The 16,580-nt window shown below is 33.0% G+C and overlaps 1 protein-coding gene and 1 long non-coding RNA gene across 2 annotated transcripts; both read left to right on the forward strand.

Annotated features, from left to right (window-relative positions):
* Positions 1-748: 748 nt before the first annotated feature.
* Positions 749-1,742, forward strand: LOC121228046 (uncharacterized). Its single transcript, XM_041111171.1, has 3 exons — positions 749-850; positions 1,198-1,386; positions 1,527-1,742. The coding sequence occupies exons 1-3, from the start codon at positions 749-751 to the stop codon at positions 1,740-1,742; spliced, it is 507 nt and encodes a 168-aa protein (XP_040967105.1).
* Positions 1,743-14,850: 13,108 nt separating this feature from the next.
* LOC121227952 (uncharacterized) lies at positions 14,851-15,725 on the forward strand. The gene is made up of 2 exons (XR_005925472.1): positions 14,851-15,198; positions 15,482-15,725. It is a non-coding gene; the product is annotated as an uncharacterized lncRNA (long non-coding RNA).
* Positions 15,726-16,580: the final 855 nt, after the last annotated feature.

Below are 16,580 nucleotides of genomic sequence, written 5' to 3' on the forward strand. Positions count from 1 at the left end.
TCATCAATGATATCTTGGTGTATTCTAAGACGGAGGATTAGCACGATGAGCATTTAAGAGTTGTTTTACAAATTCTTCGTAGAAACAGTTGTATGCGAAGTTCAGCAAGTGTGAGTTCTGGCTTTGTGAAGTGACATTTCTGGGTATGTAGTTTCTACAGACGGGATTCGAATAGATCCTCGTAAGATTGAGGCTATGTTGGATTGGAAACAGCCAAAGAGTGTGCTGAAAATCTGTACTTTTTTGTGGCTGGCAGGATATTATCACATTTTGTAAAGGGTTCTCTTTGATTGCTGCTCCGATGACTAAGTTACTGCGTAAAGAAGTTCCTTTTGTGTGGACTGATGAACAGTAGGAGAGCTTTGAGAAGCTCAAGACCGTGTTGACTCAAGCACCTGTTTTGGTTCAGCCTAAACCTGGTAAGGACTTCGTAGTATATAATGATGCATCTCATGTGTGTTTGGGTTGTGTTCTGATGTAAGATGGTATGGTTGTTGCATATGCGTCTCGTCAGTTTAGGACTCATAAGCCTAATTATCCGACACATGATTTAGAGTTGGCTGTAGTAGTCTTTGCTCTTAAGATCTAAAGGCACTATTTATACGGAGAGAAGTGTACTATTTATACTGATCACAAAAGCCTCAAGTATCTCCTCACCCAGAAGGAGTTAAACCTTAAGTAGCACCGATAGGTTGAACTGCTTAAGAATTATAACTACAGTATTGAGTACCACCCTAGTAGGGCCAATATGGTGGTCGATGCATTAAGCCGTAGGTCTATGATCGATCTGAGAGTGATGATCTCTCGACTGAGTCTTTTTGACGTTGGGAGTCTGTTGGTAGAACTTCAGGTTAAACCGTAATGAATTGATCAAATCAGAGATAAAGGGTACTTGTCTCGATCATTTACAATAGGGATCATCGTTTTACATCTCAGTTCTGGCAGAAGCTTCATGAGGCTTTGAGGTTGAGGTTAGACTTCAATACTGCTTTCCATCCTCAAACAGATGGTCAGTCAGAGAGGGTGATTCAGATACTGGAGGACATGTTGAGGAGTTGTGTAATAGACTTCCGAGGCAGTTGGGAGGAATACTTGCCATTGGCAGAGTTCGCTTACAACAACAACTATCAGTCTAGTTTACAGATGGCACCTTACGAGGCACTGTACAGTCGTAAGTATCGCACTCCCTTATGCTAGACTGAGTTGGGTGAGCAACGAGTTCTGGGTCCAGAACTAGTATCAAAAACTGAGGGTAAAGTTTGCTTGATTCGAGATCGAATGAAAGTGGTTTCGGGCAGACAGAAGTCCTATGCTGATTTGAAGAGGAAGGACATCGAGTATTCTATGAGGGACATGGTTTTCCTTAAGGTCTCGCCTTGGAATAAGGTTTTGAGTTTCACTCGCAAGGGCAAGCTGAGCCCTCGGTTTATTGGGTCGTACCAAATTCTGAAGTTAGTAGGGTTAGTCGCATATCAGTTGGAGCTACCTTCAGAGTTAGATACATTCATGATATGTTCTATGTCTAGATGTTGAGTCACTACCGTTCTAATCCCACGCACATTGTGCCTGTGAAGGAGATTGAGGTTAGACCATATCTAACTTTTGAGGAGGAGACGGTTCAGATCCTAGAGCGAGATGTTAAGGTTCTGCGTAGGAATTCTATCCCTTTAGTGAAGGTGCTGCAACGGGATCATAGCACTGAGGAGGCCACTTGGGAGCTGGAGGATTTGTTGCGTCAGTAGTATCCTTACCTTTTCTAATCAGGTAAAATTTCGAGGACGAAATTTTCTTTAAGGGGGTAGATTTGTAACACCCTGAATTTTATAAATTTGTTTTCGTAATTATTTAACACAAGTCAGTATCTACTTTAGTGGTTAAGTGTTCCGAGTGTGTGTGTGAGGTCCCAAGTTTAAGACTTAGCTTGGGAAAAATTTTGGTTTTTATTTGAATAAAGCCTTACCTTTGGTTAGTAGACTTATAACTACTGGTTTATTAAAATATGCAAAAATGGGTCTACTAGTCTAGTGGTTAAGTGGAGTGTTAAGTGCTTGGAGGTCTAAAGCAAGGGATTTATTTTGCTGCTTGTGTCATGTGAGAGTTTGAGATGAACTAAAATTCTGATAGTAAAGAGGTTGAGGGAGAAAATTAAGGAGACTAGAATAGGGAGGTTATCAAATTTTCAGTTATTTTCCTGTTCCCAAAAAGTTTTGACTCTCTGCCGAATTTTCTTCCTTCCTACCCCTCAAGCTGCCATTTCTTCTTTGTCTTTTTACCACTTTGCAAGTTCAGCTACTTCTCTTTTTTAGTTTCTTTGTTTTTTCTTTGAGGAATCGCACTCGGCTCTATTGCTTTGGTAAGTGTGTTAAGCGTGATTGTAGTTTTAGTCATAAATTATTGATCGGAGGTTCTTTATGTTGTTGACAGCAAGGGATCGGTTGGAGTAGGCTTTCCTTTGGTGAAATTTTAGTCTAGTGCATCGGCGTTTCAAGGTAAGTGTTCTTTGCGCGAAATTGAGGTATTGACAGTTTTAAGGTTTACATGAATCATGGATTAAGGCTAATATTGAGGTTTAACTATTCAATCTTTAGGTTTTAATCGTCTCGGGAGTGGGTAAGGCATTAAACGAACCACGTGTGTACTCCAAACGCACTTAAAACGAGAATCGACGAAAGTTAAAAATGATTCTGTCCATGCCACACGAGCGCCTGGTCACTTGTGTGGTAGGCCGTGTGGCAATACAAGGGCGTGTGGTTGACGAACCAGGCCATGCAAGAGTGACACGGTCGTGACGGACATGGCCGTAAGATGGCTAACGAGACTGTGTGTGAGATACGGGCTTGGCCAATTGGGCCGTGTGGGCTACACAGGCAGGCCACATGGACGTGTGAGCCCATCTTTCTGCAATGTATTGTAAGGTTACACGGGTTGCCCAAGATGACTATGACGTGTCATAGGCTCGGTAAGCATTACTTAGACCCCTATTCTACGATATGATATTGTGATGTGTGAGATAACATGTTATACTTTGTATGTAAATATATGTTCTGTTCTGATTATGAGTATATGTCTGTTAATCTACATTATAGCATGCTATTCTTGGATGATGCATTACATCGGGGTGGGTTTGATGAAGTGAAGGAAGTACTGAAGGGCTTCATAAGCCCGTTATCTGGCAGCTAAGCTGCATATTTATGATATGTGCCGCATTACGGTACTCTATGGTGTGTAGTGTTAGATGGGTTGATTTTATCCCCATATTTGGTGTGTAAGGATGGGTGGGTCGATTTTATCCCCACATGGTGTGTTGGGTTGGACGGAGTTGGTGTGTAGGGTTGATAAACTGTAATTTATACATATTTTTACCACATGTTTAACGCATTTTATGGATGATTTCCCATTAGAATTGGTGAATTTGATGCTCCTAATGCTTTAATTTCATGTTTTGTACTTAGGAGAGCATAGGAGAGCGAAAGGAACGAAAAACGGGCGAAAAACGGAGAAAATAGGCCAAAGTACAAAATTAACACGGCCTGGACTTCCTCACACGGGTAGCCCACACGGCCGTGTCAATCTGGCAGAATCGAAGCACAACTCACACGGGTAGAACACACGCCCATGCCATTCTAACAGACTTGAACACGGCCTGAAGTAATCGCACACGGACGTGTTACACGAGCGTGTCCCTGCCGAGCCCAAGTTGAGTCCAATTTGGAAAAGGCTAATTTTAAGGGCTCTTAGGCATTCTAAAGCCTATAAATACACCCTAGAGGAGGAAGAAAATAGGACACACAGAATAGGGAGTATGGAATTACTCCAAGGAAGCCGATTGATTCATCTTACAAGTCGGATTCATCATCAAGACTGAAGATCTCTCCTCAATTCCCCTTCAGGAGTTTTGGGTTTTCTTTATGTTTTGTATTCTTTATTATTCTAAGATGTTTTCTTATTTAGTTATGAACTAAAACCTTTAAATACCTAAGGGGAATGAAACCTAAGACGAATCTTGTTATTATTTTCTGAATTGTATGATAAATATTTAACTTGTTCTTAATTATGTGTTCTTAATTCTTGTTTTGATATCCCAGGATACTGATTCAAGATAAGCTCTTATTCAGAGAAGGAATAGACCCTGTCTAAAAGTACATTTGTCATAATTAAGCGGAGTTGCTTGCGCACCTAGACATAAGGTGACAAGATTTTGCCGGATTAGGGTGAAACCTAATAAAGGGATCCATAGATCGAGTTAATGCAACCCTAGGGTGTTAATTAGAGAAAGGTCTCAATTATTCAATCTAGGGATTAGACGTTATTAGTCTTGAATAGGGATAATAACATAACTTAGGGATCTCTATGGAACAAGTTAAATGAATTAATCGTCCGATTTGGAGCCAGAATAACAAGTGTAGTCTAGGTGGATTTTTCCTTAGATATTATCTTAATTCAATCAATTTTCCCAAAAGTAATTCCCCAATTCTATTCTCTGTGAGTTCTTAGTTTAGATAATTAGTTAGTTAAAACAAAATCCTATTATTCTTAGGTTAGATAATAAAAAGACAGTCATTAGTAGTACTTTTAGTTCCTTTAGGTTCGACAATCTGATCTTGCTAAAACTATACTGCTGTTCGATAGGTACACTTGCCTACATCGCGATAATAGTTAGTTTCAAGAACGATTAATTATAAATATTTAAAACCTATCATGAAATCACGCGATCAAGGGTTGATGGGCATGTTTCTGTTATTTTGATCTGTTATACACGCTACATCTGAGATGGGCTAACGCCCTAAGTTGTAACTGGTTCTGTTCTGAGTGGGCTAAGGCCCACATCAATTCTGTAAGGGCTCAGGCTTGAACTATGACTGTAATATGTTATCTGTTTGTATGCATGCTGAACTGTGGGGACGTACACAATGAGTTCTGAAAACTCACCCCTTAGGTTGTTTATCTGTTCAGGTAATCCCCAACAGTAGGCAGATCGGTGTAGTGGAGGACTCGACGATGACCACGACCACATACGTTTTGGTTTATGAACTTTCTACTTTTGCTTATTCTTTATTTTTTTTGGGAAGTTTGATGTAATGTTGGACTTGGACTTCTGGTTTTTAATTTGGGTTTTTGAGCTGTGAACATGGATTATAAACTGCAACGTCAAATTATGATTTTCCTTAAATAAGCTAACAGTTTTTCGAAAATAGAAACGGTTTCTTAAAATGATAACAATAAATGGGTTTTAAAAGCTTCCGTGATAAAGAAATGTTTTCAAAGTAATTCGACTATTTCATGTTTTCCTATTAATTTGTACTATAATAAGCTCCTCGTAAGATTTAACTTATATCTAAATTATATCATCTTTTAATTTAGACCTAAATAAACCTCTAACATAAATTAGATCCTTACATAAATAAAAGTTTAATAATTTTGGTAAGAAAGAGATCAGAGGTGCTTAAATTTTGGGCGGTCGTCAAGCCCACTTTGGGCTGGGTTTTGGACTAAATATTTCAACCTTAAATTGGTCAGATTCTAACTCATTTTAATATTTAAAAATAATAAAAACAAAAAATATATATTTTTATATTAATATTTATATAATTGTATAAATAAATTTAAATAAACACAATTTATTACTATATAAAATTTTGAGCTTCAAAAATGTTAGATGTAAAGAAAATATAAAAGTTTAAGTATAATCATATAGACCTTTTAATTTTACTAAAAAAATTATTTTAATTTTTCATTTAATTTTAACTCTCTGTTTAATTTTATTTTAAGCTTAAATAATAAAATAACTCGTAAAATAAATTAATAATTAATCAAGCGCTCAAAATTATATTTTCTGTTGAAGCTTCTAATATCGTTAATTTTGTACTAACTTAAAATAAAATTAAAATTAAAACTATATAATAAATATAAACTATAAAATTTCAATTTTAAAAAAATAATAAACATGTCGTTTAACTCAAAAATTATAATTGTAGCTCGTGTAAACTGCAAATCAATGTTTAAGTTGTTGCAATTTTCGATTGCGATGTTTAATCCTAATCATTTCATTCAAAATTTGTCAACAATTATTTTTATATAATTTTTAAAATTTAGAAATTATTTTTTTATATAAAATTGTATATTTGTATCCTGAAAACATTTTTTTTGAATGTTAGTTACATGCAACATAAAAAATTTTAAAAATATCAGAAAAATAAAAAATTTTAAAAAAAATCTAAAAGTTTCTAAATATACATAATTTTTAAATATCAAGTTTTATTTTTTTTTTAAAAATCATAAAATATATAAATTATTAAAAAGACATGCTTAGAATGAATTAAGACAAATTGACATACAAGTTCAGTTGTATTTAGACCTATCCATAGGTCGAGCCACCCGGACTAAGCCCAAAAGTCCGTCCGAAAAGTGAAAGGGCTAAGGTAAAATATAGGCCTGAAAAATGGGTTTTAGTAAAAAAAAATAAGGCCCACTTAAAAAATGTGTCAGACCTCGGGTAAGACTTTTTTGACCCAGGCCCAGCTTAGCCTAGCTCGAATATTAAAAAAAAGTGTTGCTTTTCCTTGCTATTTTTTTTATTTTTTGCTATTTTCTTATTATTTTTTCACATTGTTGCTATCATTTCACTGTTATGTTGGTACTATTTTGTTGTTATTATTTGGATATTGTACAACTATTATTTTATTGTTAACTTTATTACTATTTTAGAGGCATTTGCTTGTTAAATTGCACATATATTAGTGTTATCTAAGTATACATATATATTTATTTGTTTTCAATTTGTTGGGAAACATTTATTTTAACATTTTTAGTATTTTTTATGTATTATATTTTTAAAAAAATTATATAATAAATAATATAAATAAATAAATACAGGTGGCCGGATCGAGTCAAGTTCGAGTTTTAACATTTTTATCTGGGTCGGACTTGAGCAAAATCTTAAGCCTATTTTTCGGGTCGGACCTGAGCCTAACAATTTTGGTTAGACCCAACCTGAACTCGGTCAAACCCATGGACACCTCTAGTTGTATTTCGACACTCATTTATCCAAGTTTATTCTGGATATGAAGTCGAAACATAAAAAATCTTTAAAATCTATAATATGCCATGTAGTCAACTATCACATCATCATTTTTAACTCTAGTTGTCACACGTCAACTGCCACATTAATTTTCAAATTTTTGTGCCTGTCAACTATTAAATAATTAATGTTAACTACCACGTCATCAATTAACGGACATTAAGGTTTCAGTGGGGAATATAATTTTGAGAGTCTAAGTGATTGCTAGTTTTCAATTAAAGCCTTAATTGGATATGTGGTTCTAGACTAGGGGCTCAAGTTGATTATTCATTTATTTTATAAGGATTTTTTTTACTATTTAAGCTTTTTTTCTTTGGTCAGTAGTGGTGTTCATGGGTCATACTAGAATGGGCCGAGTTTAGTTCCAAAAGAAAAAAGCCCTAAGCCTAGCTTGTCCAAATGGCCCATTTTATTATTTAAAAATAATAAAAAGTATTTTTATTTAAATTTAATTATAATATTATTAATATTAATATTAATATACGATTATTTTTTATTATTTTTAAACAATTAAACAAGTCAAACTAAGAAATTAAAAATATAAGTCTAAGCTCAACCCAAATCAAGACAACCGGATTGAACCGTGAACATTTCTATTTTATAATTTTTTTATGTAATTCTTAGTTCTACCCATAATCTTTAATCTCTTAAATCAAGAAAAAAATACACACTTAAACACTCATACCCATGTATTTCATTGTTGTAATAGTTAATGTTGAGTATGACTCCTATTTTAGTCAAATTTGAGAAATAATATTCTAGTTAAACTATGTTTATTTGTTTCAATCAAACTCTAATTAGTTTAGATTATTTTATTATTTGACTTATGAATTTAGCCTATAAATAGGCTCTTTTTCAACATTAGAAAATACACCCATTAGATATTAGAACTTAAAACACTTTTAGAGAATTTTGTGTTTACGTTTTGAGGGTTCTTTATTTTCGGGTTTTCGGGGTTTAGTTTTTATCTCCATCTTTTGTACTCTTCGTTCTTTTACCATTATAGTAATATTATCTTTGCCTGTAGTTTTTTATCCTCTTTGGAGGGGCTTTTCCATGTTAAATTTGTATGCTCAATATATCAATTTCTTCCGTTAATTTCACTTGTTCATTGCTTAATCGGGTCTATCCCCAACAAGTGGTATCTGAGCTAGTTCAATATTTGTAGATCAGTCCGTTCAAAGATGACAACAATAAGGTTTGAAATTGAGAAGTTCGACAGTGTCACAAATTTCAATCTGTGGCAAGTTCGGATGATCGCAATTTTAGTTCAAACCGGTCTCAAAAAGGTTATTACCGGGAAAAAGTGTGAGAATTTAAATCAAACAGAATGAAAAGAGCTTGATGAAAAGGCCTTATATGCAATCCAGTTGTGCCTCGCGAATACGGTATTGTAGGAGGTATTGATAGAGAAGGCCTCATTCGCCTTGTGGAAAAGGTTAGAAACTCTTTATGCAAGTAAGTCTCTAGCTAAACATTTAGTGTTGAAACAACGTCTATTTACATTTTGTATGAATGAAGTTGGGCTTCTTAGATATCACATCAATCAATTCATTACTCTATTAAATGATTTAAAGAACGTTGAGGTTCAGATTGATGATGAAGATCAGGTTATGCTATTATTGTGCTATTTACCCCCTTTATACAAGTTTTTCAGGGAAATCCTGATTTATGGCAGTGACAAACTCTCGTTCGAATATGTGAAGGGTCATTCATTGAGTAGAGATAAACTTGACAATGAGTTTGGTTCGGATAGCAAGGCAGATAGGCTAGCTTCTGTTTTGGTAGCATCAAAGATGTGAGACAAAAGGTGTCGCTATTGTAAAAAGTTAGGTCACGTTAAAACAGATTATTTTAAACTGCGAAATAAAAGAGATGTTGAGAGTAACAATGAAGATGTAGTTGGTGCTAATTTGGCTGATGAAAGCGGTAATGATTTCTTGTTAGTGTCAACAAACGATAACTCCAAGCTTATGTCCGAGTGGATCCTAGATTTGGGATGTTCTTTCCACATGTGTCCCAATAGAGAATGGTTCTCTACATACAGTTCGATTGAAAGTGGAGTTGTACGCATGGGAAACGATTCATCTAGTAAGGTAATTGGTATTTGTACTGTTAAAATTAGGATGCACGATGAGACGATTAGGACACTCTCAGATGTTAGGTATGTACCTAATTTACTAAAGAATCTCATCTATTTGAGTATTTTAGACTTGAAAGGATGTAGAATCAACATCGATTCGAGCGGAATTAAGGTGCCTCGTGGAGCTCTTGTTTTGTTAAAAGGTAAAAGAACTGACAGTCTTTATATTCTGGAAGGTTCTACAGTGACAGGTGAAACTAGATGTCCCTCGTCTGTTGCGGAGTCGAAGTCAACTCGTTTGGAGCGAAGGCAACTTGGTCATAGGAGGGAAAAATGTATGATTGTTTCGTTGAAGAAAGGTTCTTGTTTGGATACAGGTTTTGAAAAGTTAGGGCACTGTGTTCGTGAAAATCAGACCCGGGTTCGTTTTGATTTGGTAGTGTACAAGTCGAAGGCTAGAAGTCTTCCAGTTTCTAAGCACAGATTCGACTCAGTTAATTTCCTGCATAGTTCAAGATAGGCTCGTGGCGGGCTTTGGCGAAGATAGCTTTGTGAAAATATGGGTCAAGGAGGAGATTTGTTGAGTATGACTCCTATTTTAGTCAAATTTGAGAAATAATCTTCTAGTTAAACTACGTTTATTTATTTCAATTAAACTTTGATTTGTCTAGATTATTTTATTATTATTTGACCTATGAATTTAGCCTATAAATAGGCTCTTTTACAACATTAGAAAATACACTTGTTAGAGATTAAAACTCATAACACTTTTAGGGAATTTTGTGTTTATGTTTTGAGGGTTCTTTATTTTCGGGTTTTCGGGGTTTAGTTTTTTTATTTCCATCTTTTATACTATTCGTTCTTTTGCTATTATAGTAAAATTATATTTACTTGTAGTTTTTTATCCTCTTTGGAGGGGTTTTACCACATTAAATTTGTGTGTTCAATTTTTTAATTTCTTCTATTATTTTTACTTGTTCACTGCTTAATCAGGTCAATCCCCAACAATTAAAATAGGAAAAACTTATTTCGAGAGTTATTAAAGAGTACTCAATAAGTCAACATATAGTTGACTAAATTAATTCCGTAGTCATTGAATCTTATGTTACTATTAAAAAAGAAAACCATTAGCTCATGCTTCATAACTTCTTTTAAAATGACATGCGAACATGAGCCACTAAATTTTCACTCGGTTAAGTGGTTGTAATATTCCTATGTTTTTGTAAAAAAGTTACAATTCACTTACAATTTTAAAATCTTACAACCATAAATAAATTTAACTATATCTAGCTTTTGGAAAAATTATTACTTTTTTAGTGTTCAAAATTTTTTAAAATTATTCCAAAAGTTTAATGAGTCCTTAATATTGAGGTATTCAATTTTCAATTCTTTGTGTAGATGGAGATGAAAGAAAATCATTTATTTTGTGCAATCGTGTTGGAATGTTGGATTTCCTTCTTTAATAATATATCTAAGATTCATAGCATTAAGATGAATTTTAACATCAAGTACCCATAATAGGTAATTACTTTCGGAAATATCAGGGGCGATGAATTCAAGCTTTATGAGATTTGGCATTCTAAAAACAGTTGATATAAGTTAGGTAAATATGATAAATGTAAATAATAAAATATGTATCTCACCTGCATAGTATGTAAAGAAATGTACTCTGATCATATAAATAAAAAAAATACTAGATTTATAGATAAAACATGTTAAAAGAAATAAAAAAATTTACCTCGATATAATGAAGAAAAAAGATTTTGTTCCATGGTTAGAGACTTGAAATCTAGTTATTCAACAACTAATTTATATTAATAATTTGTTAAAGATCGATTCGTATAAACAACAAGATAATAAAAATGGAAAAAAATGAATAAAAATATTGTACGTGAAAAACTCTCAAAGAGGGAAACCCCACAGGCAAGGGAGGCTTCAACTTTTCACTAAATTAATAAACTAATGAGAATACAATATGGTAAAAATTAACCTAAATGTACTAAACATACATTACCAAATCATTGAATACAAAATTCAAAATCTCAAAGAGCAAACTGATAAACAAAACCCTAGATCTCATAGGGCACTCACAAGAAATATAAAATACTGCCAAAACTCAATATGCGGCTACATCTTGTTGCCCTCAAAGAAAAACCATTTTCTAGTTGGCATCACAAAATAAGGATACAAGGTTCTTTAAAATAGATTAAGATTAAAGTTCTAATCATACTAAAATATTTCTAGAATAATCAGAGTTTAACTAAAAAAATAATAGAATTTAACTAAGAAAAGAATATGACACACCCCAAACCTTATTCTCTTTTTTACAAATTATGTCGGACTCTTAGTCATAAATGCATATAAAATAAATATTTAATAAGGCAATGCATCATTTTGTATACATGAATGTCCTTAATGTCATGTCCCATGAATCTTATAAATGCATAAATGAATAATCATCCCTTGCATACAAAGAATTCATATATTACAACACATCCCCATTTTTTCCTTTTGGCTAAAAATTCGATCTGTTTCCCTCTTTTTCTGTATTGGTAACCATAAACCAAAAGCAACGAAGGGAAGAAGAAAGATGAAAATGGCTAGATGGGGTTGGCAGAAAGGGAAAATGAGTTTGAGAAATTGAAAGTGAAAAGAAAACAAAAAGAGACTAAGAGAGATGAAAGATAGGGGCTGCAACAAGGGGGAAATGAAACTGAGAAAGTGGCAATGATGAGATTTGTCGAAACCATCCTTTTTTTAAATTTTAAATTAAATAAAAAAAGGGGGATCGACTTTTCGAAAATAAAATATGGAGTCGCCACCGATCTTCTTGTTTTGGTGTGATCGGATCACCTAAGAATTTGGTTATTTTAATGAAACATTTTTGGTTTACTAGAACAACGATTTTGGTCTACAAACTTTTGAGAAAACAGGTTCGGGAGTCAGTTACGTATGAGGAAGGATTAACACCCTCACTACGCCCGAAATTAGTACCAAATCAATTAAATGATGTCCTTATGTCTAAAATTTAAAAAAAAATTTGAAATGTGGTTCCCTTTTGATAATATTTGAATAACCCGAGTTGGTCATCAAAATTCTCTTGCTTAAGAGGAATATAGCACCACATCCAGCACGATAGGACATGATCCTTTATGCCCTCGAAAACATGACAAATTTTGACTTCCAAAAATTTATAAGTTGAAAACCGCAAAAGGATGCCCAATTATTTAGTCCAACGAGAAAATCGAAACCCAGTACAATAGGGCACGACCCCTCGAATTTCTAGATATCAGACGTTGCTTTATTTTAGAATTTAGAGAGTATGAGTGAAATTCTAAAGGAATCTTCGACATTTTGGACAAACAGGAAATCGCAACCCAACACGATAGGGCACGATTCCCCGAATTGCCAAATATCGAATATTACCTTTGTTTTGAAGAGTTTTTAGAAAACATGAGTGAAATCCAAAAGGGACCTTTGATTATTTTGAACAAACGAGAAATTGCAACCCAGCACGATAGGGCACGATTCCGTGAATTGCCAAATATCGAACATCGCCTTTGTTTAAAGAATTTTTTAAAAGACATGGGTGAAATTCTAAAGGGACCTTCGATTACTTTGAGCAAACGAGAAATTGCAACCCAACACGTTAGGGCACGATTCCGCGAATTGTCAAATATCGAACATCGCCCTCGTTTTAAAGGATTTTTAGAAGACATAAGTGAAATTTTGAAGGGATATTCGATTATTTTGAACAAACGAGAAATTGCAACCCAGCACGTTAGGACACAATTTCACGAATTGCCAAATATCAAATCTCGCCTTCGTTTTAGAGAATTTTTAAACGAATAATTATAAAAATAGCTTAAAACATATTAATACGACTCGAAATAAGACGAAATTAATCATAAAAATTTGGATTTTATAAAACCACATTTCATAAACCAAGTGGAAAACGATGATATGGGGTAATATGTGTACGCATAAAATACGACAATGGAAGAGTGAAGGCAATACAATTTATTTAACCAACTAACAAACACTTACAACTAAGTATAACTAACTTGGAAATATAATTCAATTTCGATCATGCATGGAGAATAATTAACGTGACAATATAAAACAATGAATAAATAATCTGCGACAACAGCATACATGGCATACTATAAAATGATTACTACTAGATGCACAAAACAAAATGCAAATCGAAGAAGCAATATGGTATAAAATTATTTTAAAACAATGATAAGTACTCGATACACACTATATGAATCGATGGATTGATAAATTAAAAAAATATTTGTAAAGACAAGCTTAATATACACATGCAATCATTAAAATATATATTGTAGAATGAATATTTTGAAAACACATAATGTATAAGTTGACAATTTTGCATAGAAAATAAGAATATATAATTATTGAAATAGATATTATAGAATAAAATTTTGAATCAAGTAATATGCAAAATGTTTTAAAAACGAATTCATTTGAAAATTGACAAAGCCCATGATAACTTAAATAATAAATAATATGAAAGGATAATAAAATACGTGATGAGATATAATACACAAAATAGATTTACAAAATATATATATGCATACAAATTTATTGTAAAAGAAATCATGAGATTTAATAATAATATAAATTTTAAGTTAGTCTAAAAAAATATACACATGCCTTTATATCAAAACATTTAAATAATAGGCTATATAAAACACAAAAGCAATATAATACAAAGAAATATTCAAAAATAATAATTTCATAATTACAAAAATGAAGTTTCTAAAATTGTTTCATATATACATAAAGAAAATACTTGATAAATCGTATGGTAAAAACTGTTTCAACATAGACAAATCTATTACGATAATAAGTGTATTAATATATACATATAAATTTAAAAGTAAGTAAATGCAAAATAACATTGAAATGATAATATGTATAGGGCTAAATTAATTTTATTGTAAATTACACAATAGATTAAGAACACATTTATATATAAAGAAAACCATATGCATAAAATACATAGGTTTAAAAGGGTATATGAATTAGACACAAGCATCAATGAATATATATATATATACACTTACATAATAATAATTTCGAAGTTATGTTATGCAGGATTATGTAATAAAATACATGAATAAACTTAGAAGAAATCATATATATAAAAATAATATAAGGTTGACAATAATATATATATGAAATAAAATCAACTTTAATACAAAGTGAAAAATATATGTATAATAGTGTATAGAAAATATTTACATGAAGTATTATACAGAATGTGAAAGTATATTTACCCGATTCACAATAAGTAAATGGTACAAATAATGTGATTTAGACGAATAAATAAACATAAAAAAAAAGAAATGAATCTAAAAGAAACCAAATTGAAACCAAAATAAAAAGAATAGTTTATAAATAAAATAAACTGCTGAAATAGGGACCCGCGTATAACACACACGAATTCACAGGGGCTGAAAATATAAATATCCCCGATCCCGAAACGCTGTGTGAAGGCACGGACTAAAATGAAAATACATGCATATTTCAAGGCCAAATTTAAAAAGAAATAAAGCAACTAACAAATGATTGAGCCGCTGTGCAAATAAGGAGGACCCAACACGGAATTAACCCTCAAGGACCCGTGTGCGGGTTTCAACCTAGTGTGGGTCGGGTCATCAGGTATGGGGCTGCCAAATGGTGTCGTTTTAAGGCCATTGATATTGACCCAAAACGGCATCACCTAATGCCCCCCCCCCCCAAGAGCCTAAACCAACCCTAAGGAAATACTCAGCCGCTCGCATAAAGAAAAAAAAGAAGAAAAAACCCAAAATTTCTCCCTTCAATATTCAGCTGACCGATGGTCACCCAACCGACTGTTCTTCTGCCTCTCTTTTGGACCCATAGAGTGGTCAATTGAGGCTTCATTGAACCAAGGAGATCCGTGGGTCTTGCTCACAAACCCCAAATCGCCACTTAGTTTCGATTGTGGCGAAACAAGCGGGGACTCGAAGGCTTCGAAATGCAGGTGAGTTTCTCCTCTTTCTTTTGCCCTTTTTTGATGTAAAATGATAAAGAAATCGATTGAAATAAGTAGAAAGAACAGAGGATTAAAAAAAAGAAGGAAAATCACCTTCTCTGTTTTTTCGATTGATTTGTATTGCTTCTGTTTTTGTTCGTTCGTCAAAAAGGGAATCCCTTTTACAATCAAAATCAATAGGCTTTATAACCGAATGTTAAAAATAAAATAAAATGAAAATACAATTTTTCTTTCTTTGTTTTTTGCTGCTTTCGTTTGTTCTCTTTCGCAGGTACGGAGTACGAGGCTGTGCGTTGGCGTGTGTACGGGAGTTGGCGCGTCGCTGCTGAAGTGGTACGGAGGCTGGGGCGATGTGGTTAGGCCGCTTGTGAGGACTACGGCGCAAGGAGCCCTTTGCCCTAGGGTTTGCCGAAATTTGGCTTAGTTTTCGAGCCGTTCGGGCCCGTTCTAGGTATTGGGCCATTGTATTGGGCCAAAGTCTGTAAATGGACTGTTATAAAACTGGGCTTTTGTTATTTTTGTGACTTATTTTGTATTTTTCATTTTATCTTTTGTCTGTTTTGTCTTTGCAAGGGCCCGGGCCGAAATTGGGCCCTACAAGATTCTTTTAGGATTTCCTTCTTTTATTTTATTTTGGGTTACGGGCCAAACAAAATCGAGCTTATTCCAAAATGTCCACGTTTTATTTTAAATTTGTTTTTCCCTTAAAAATATTAATATTTTTATTATATCTCAAGGTAAAGTGGGTATTTTTCAAATCATAAGGAGTTAGATGGAATTTTTTTTATTATGCTTCAACGGGTTTGAATAATTTTTATATGATTATTGTAATTTTTAATTGTTTATTAATTTTAGAAATGTTAGACAATCTAAAATTTTTATTATGTTTAAGTTTTATCTAATTTCCATTTTAGCTTTGTAAGAGCACAAAAAATAAGAAAGTAAAGAGAGTATATTTTATTGATCAATCGGAATAATATACAATTCTTGTCCAAACTCTATATTATAGACATAAGAAGTATAAATGAAATAGAACTCTACTTCTAATTACTATTAGAATTTTAAATATATCAAAATTTATCTTGATCTTGATGGACACTGACTTAATAATAAAATATTCATAACAAGCTTATCGTTATTTTGTTTTCATCACACTGTCATTATTATTGTTGTATTTAAGGTTGTTGAAACCAGATCAAATCGATTGATTGAATTGGGAATTAACTGATATATAGGTCCGAAGTAAAGAAAAAATCAATTAACTAAACTAACTGTCAATCTTTCAATTTTTATCAAATAAAGTCATATTTAAAAGGAAAATTTGACGGGTCATTAATTGAGTAATGGTCAGCATTATTCGTTGATGTAAC

This window comes from Gossypium hirsutum, chromosome A04 (genome assembly GCF_007990345.1).
Source record: "Gossypium hirsutum isolate 1008001.06 chromosome A04, Gossypium_hirsutum_v2.1, whole genome shotgun sequence".
NCBI lineage: Eukaryota > Viridiplantae > Streptophyta > Magnoliopsida > Malvales > Malvaceae > Gossypium > Gossypium hirsutum.

Excerpts from the sequence above, each read along its gene's own strand:
- LOC121228046 (XM_041111171.1), top strand. The coding sequence starts at position 749 with ATGGTGGTCGATGCATTAAGCCGTAGGTCTATGATCGATCTGAGAGTG. Across the intron at positions 851-1,197 it reads GTCTGTTGGTAGAACTTCAG|ACTGAGTTGGGTGAGCAACG; the intron begins GTTAAACCGTAA and ends CCCTTATGCTAG. Across the intron at positions 1,387-1,526 it reads AGGTCTCGCCTTGGAATAAG|ATGTTGAGTCACTACCGTTC; the intron begins GTTTTGAGTTTC and ends TTCTATGTCTAG.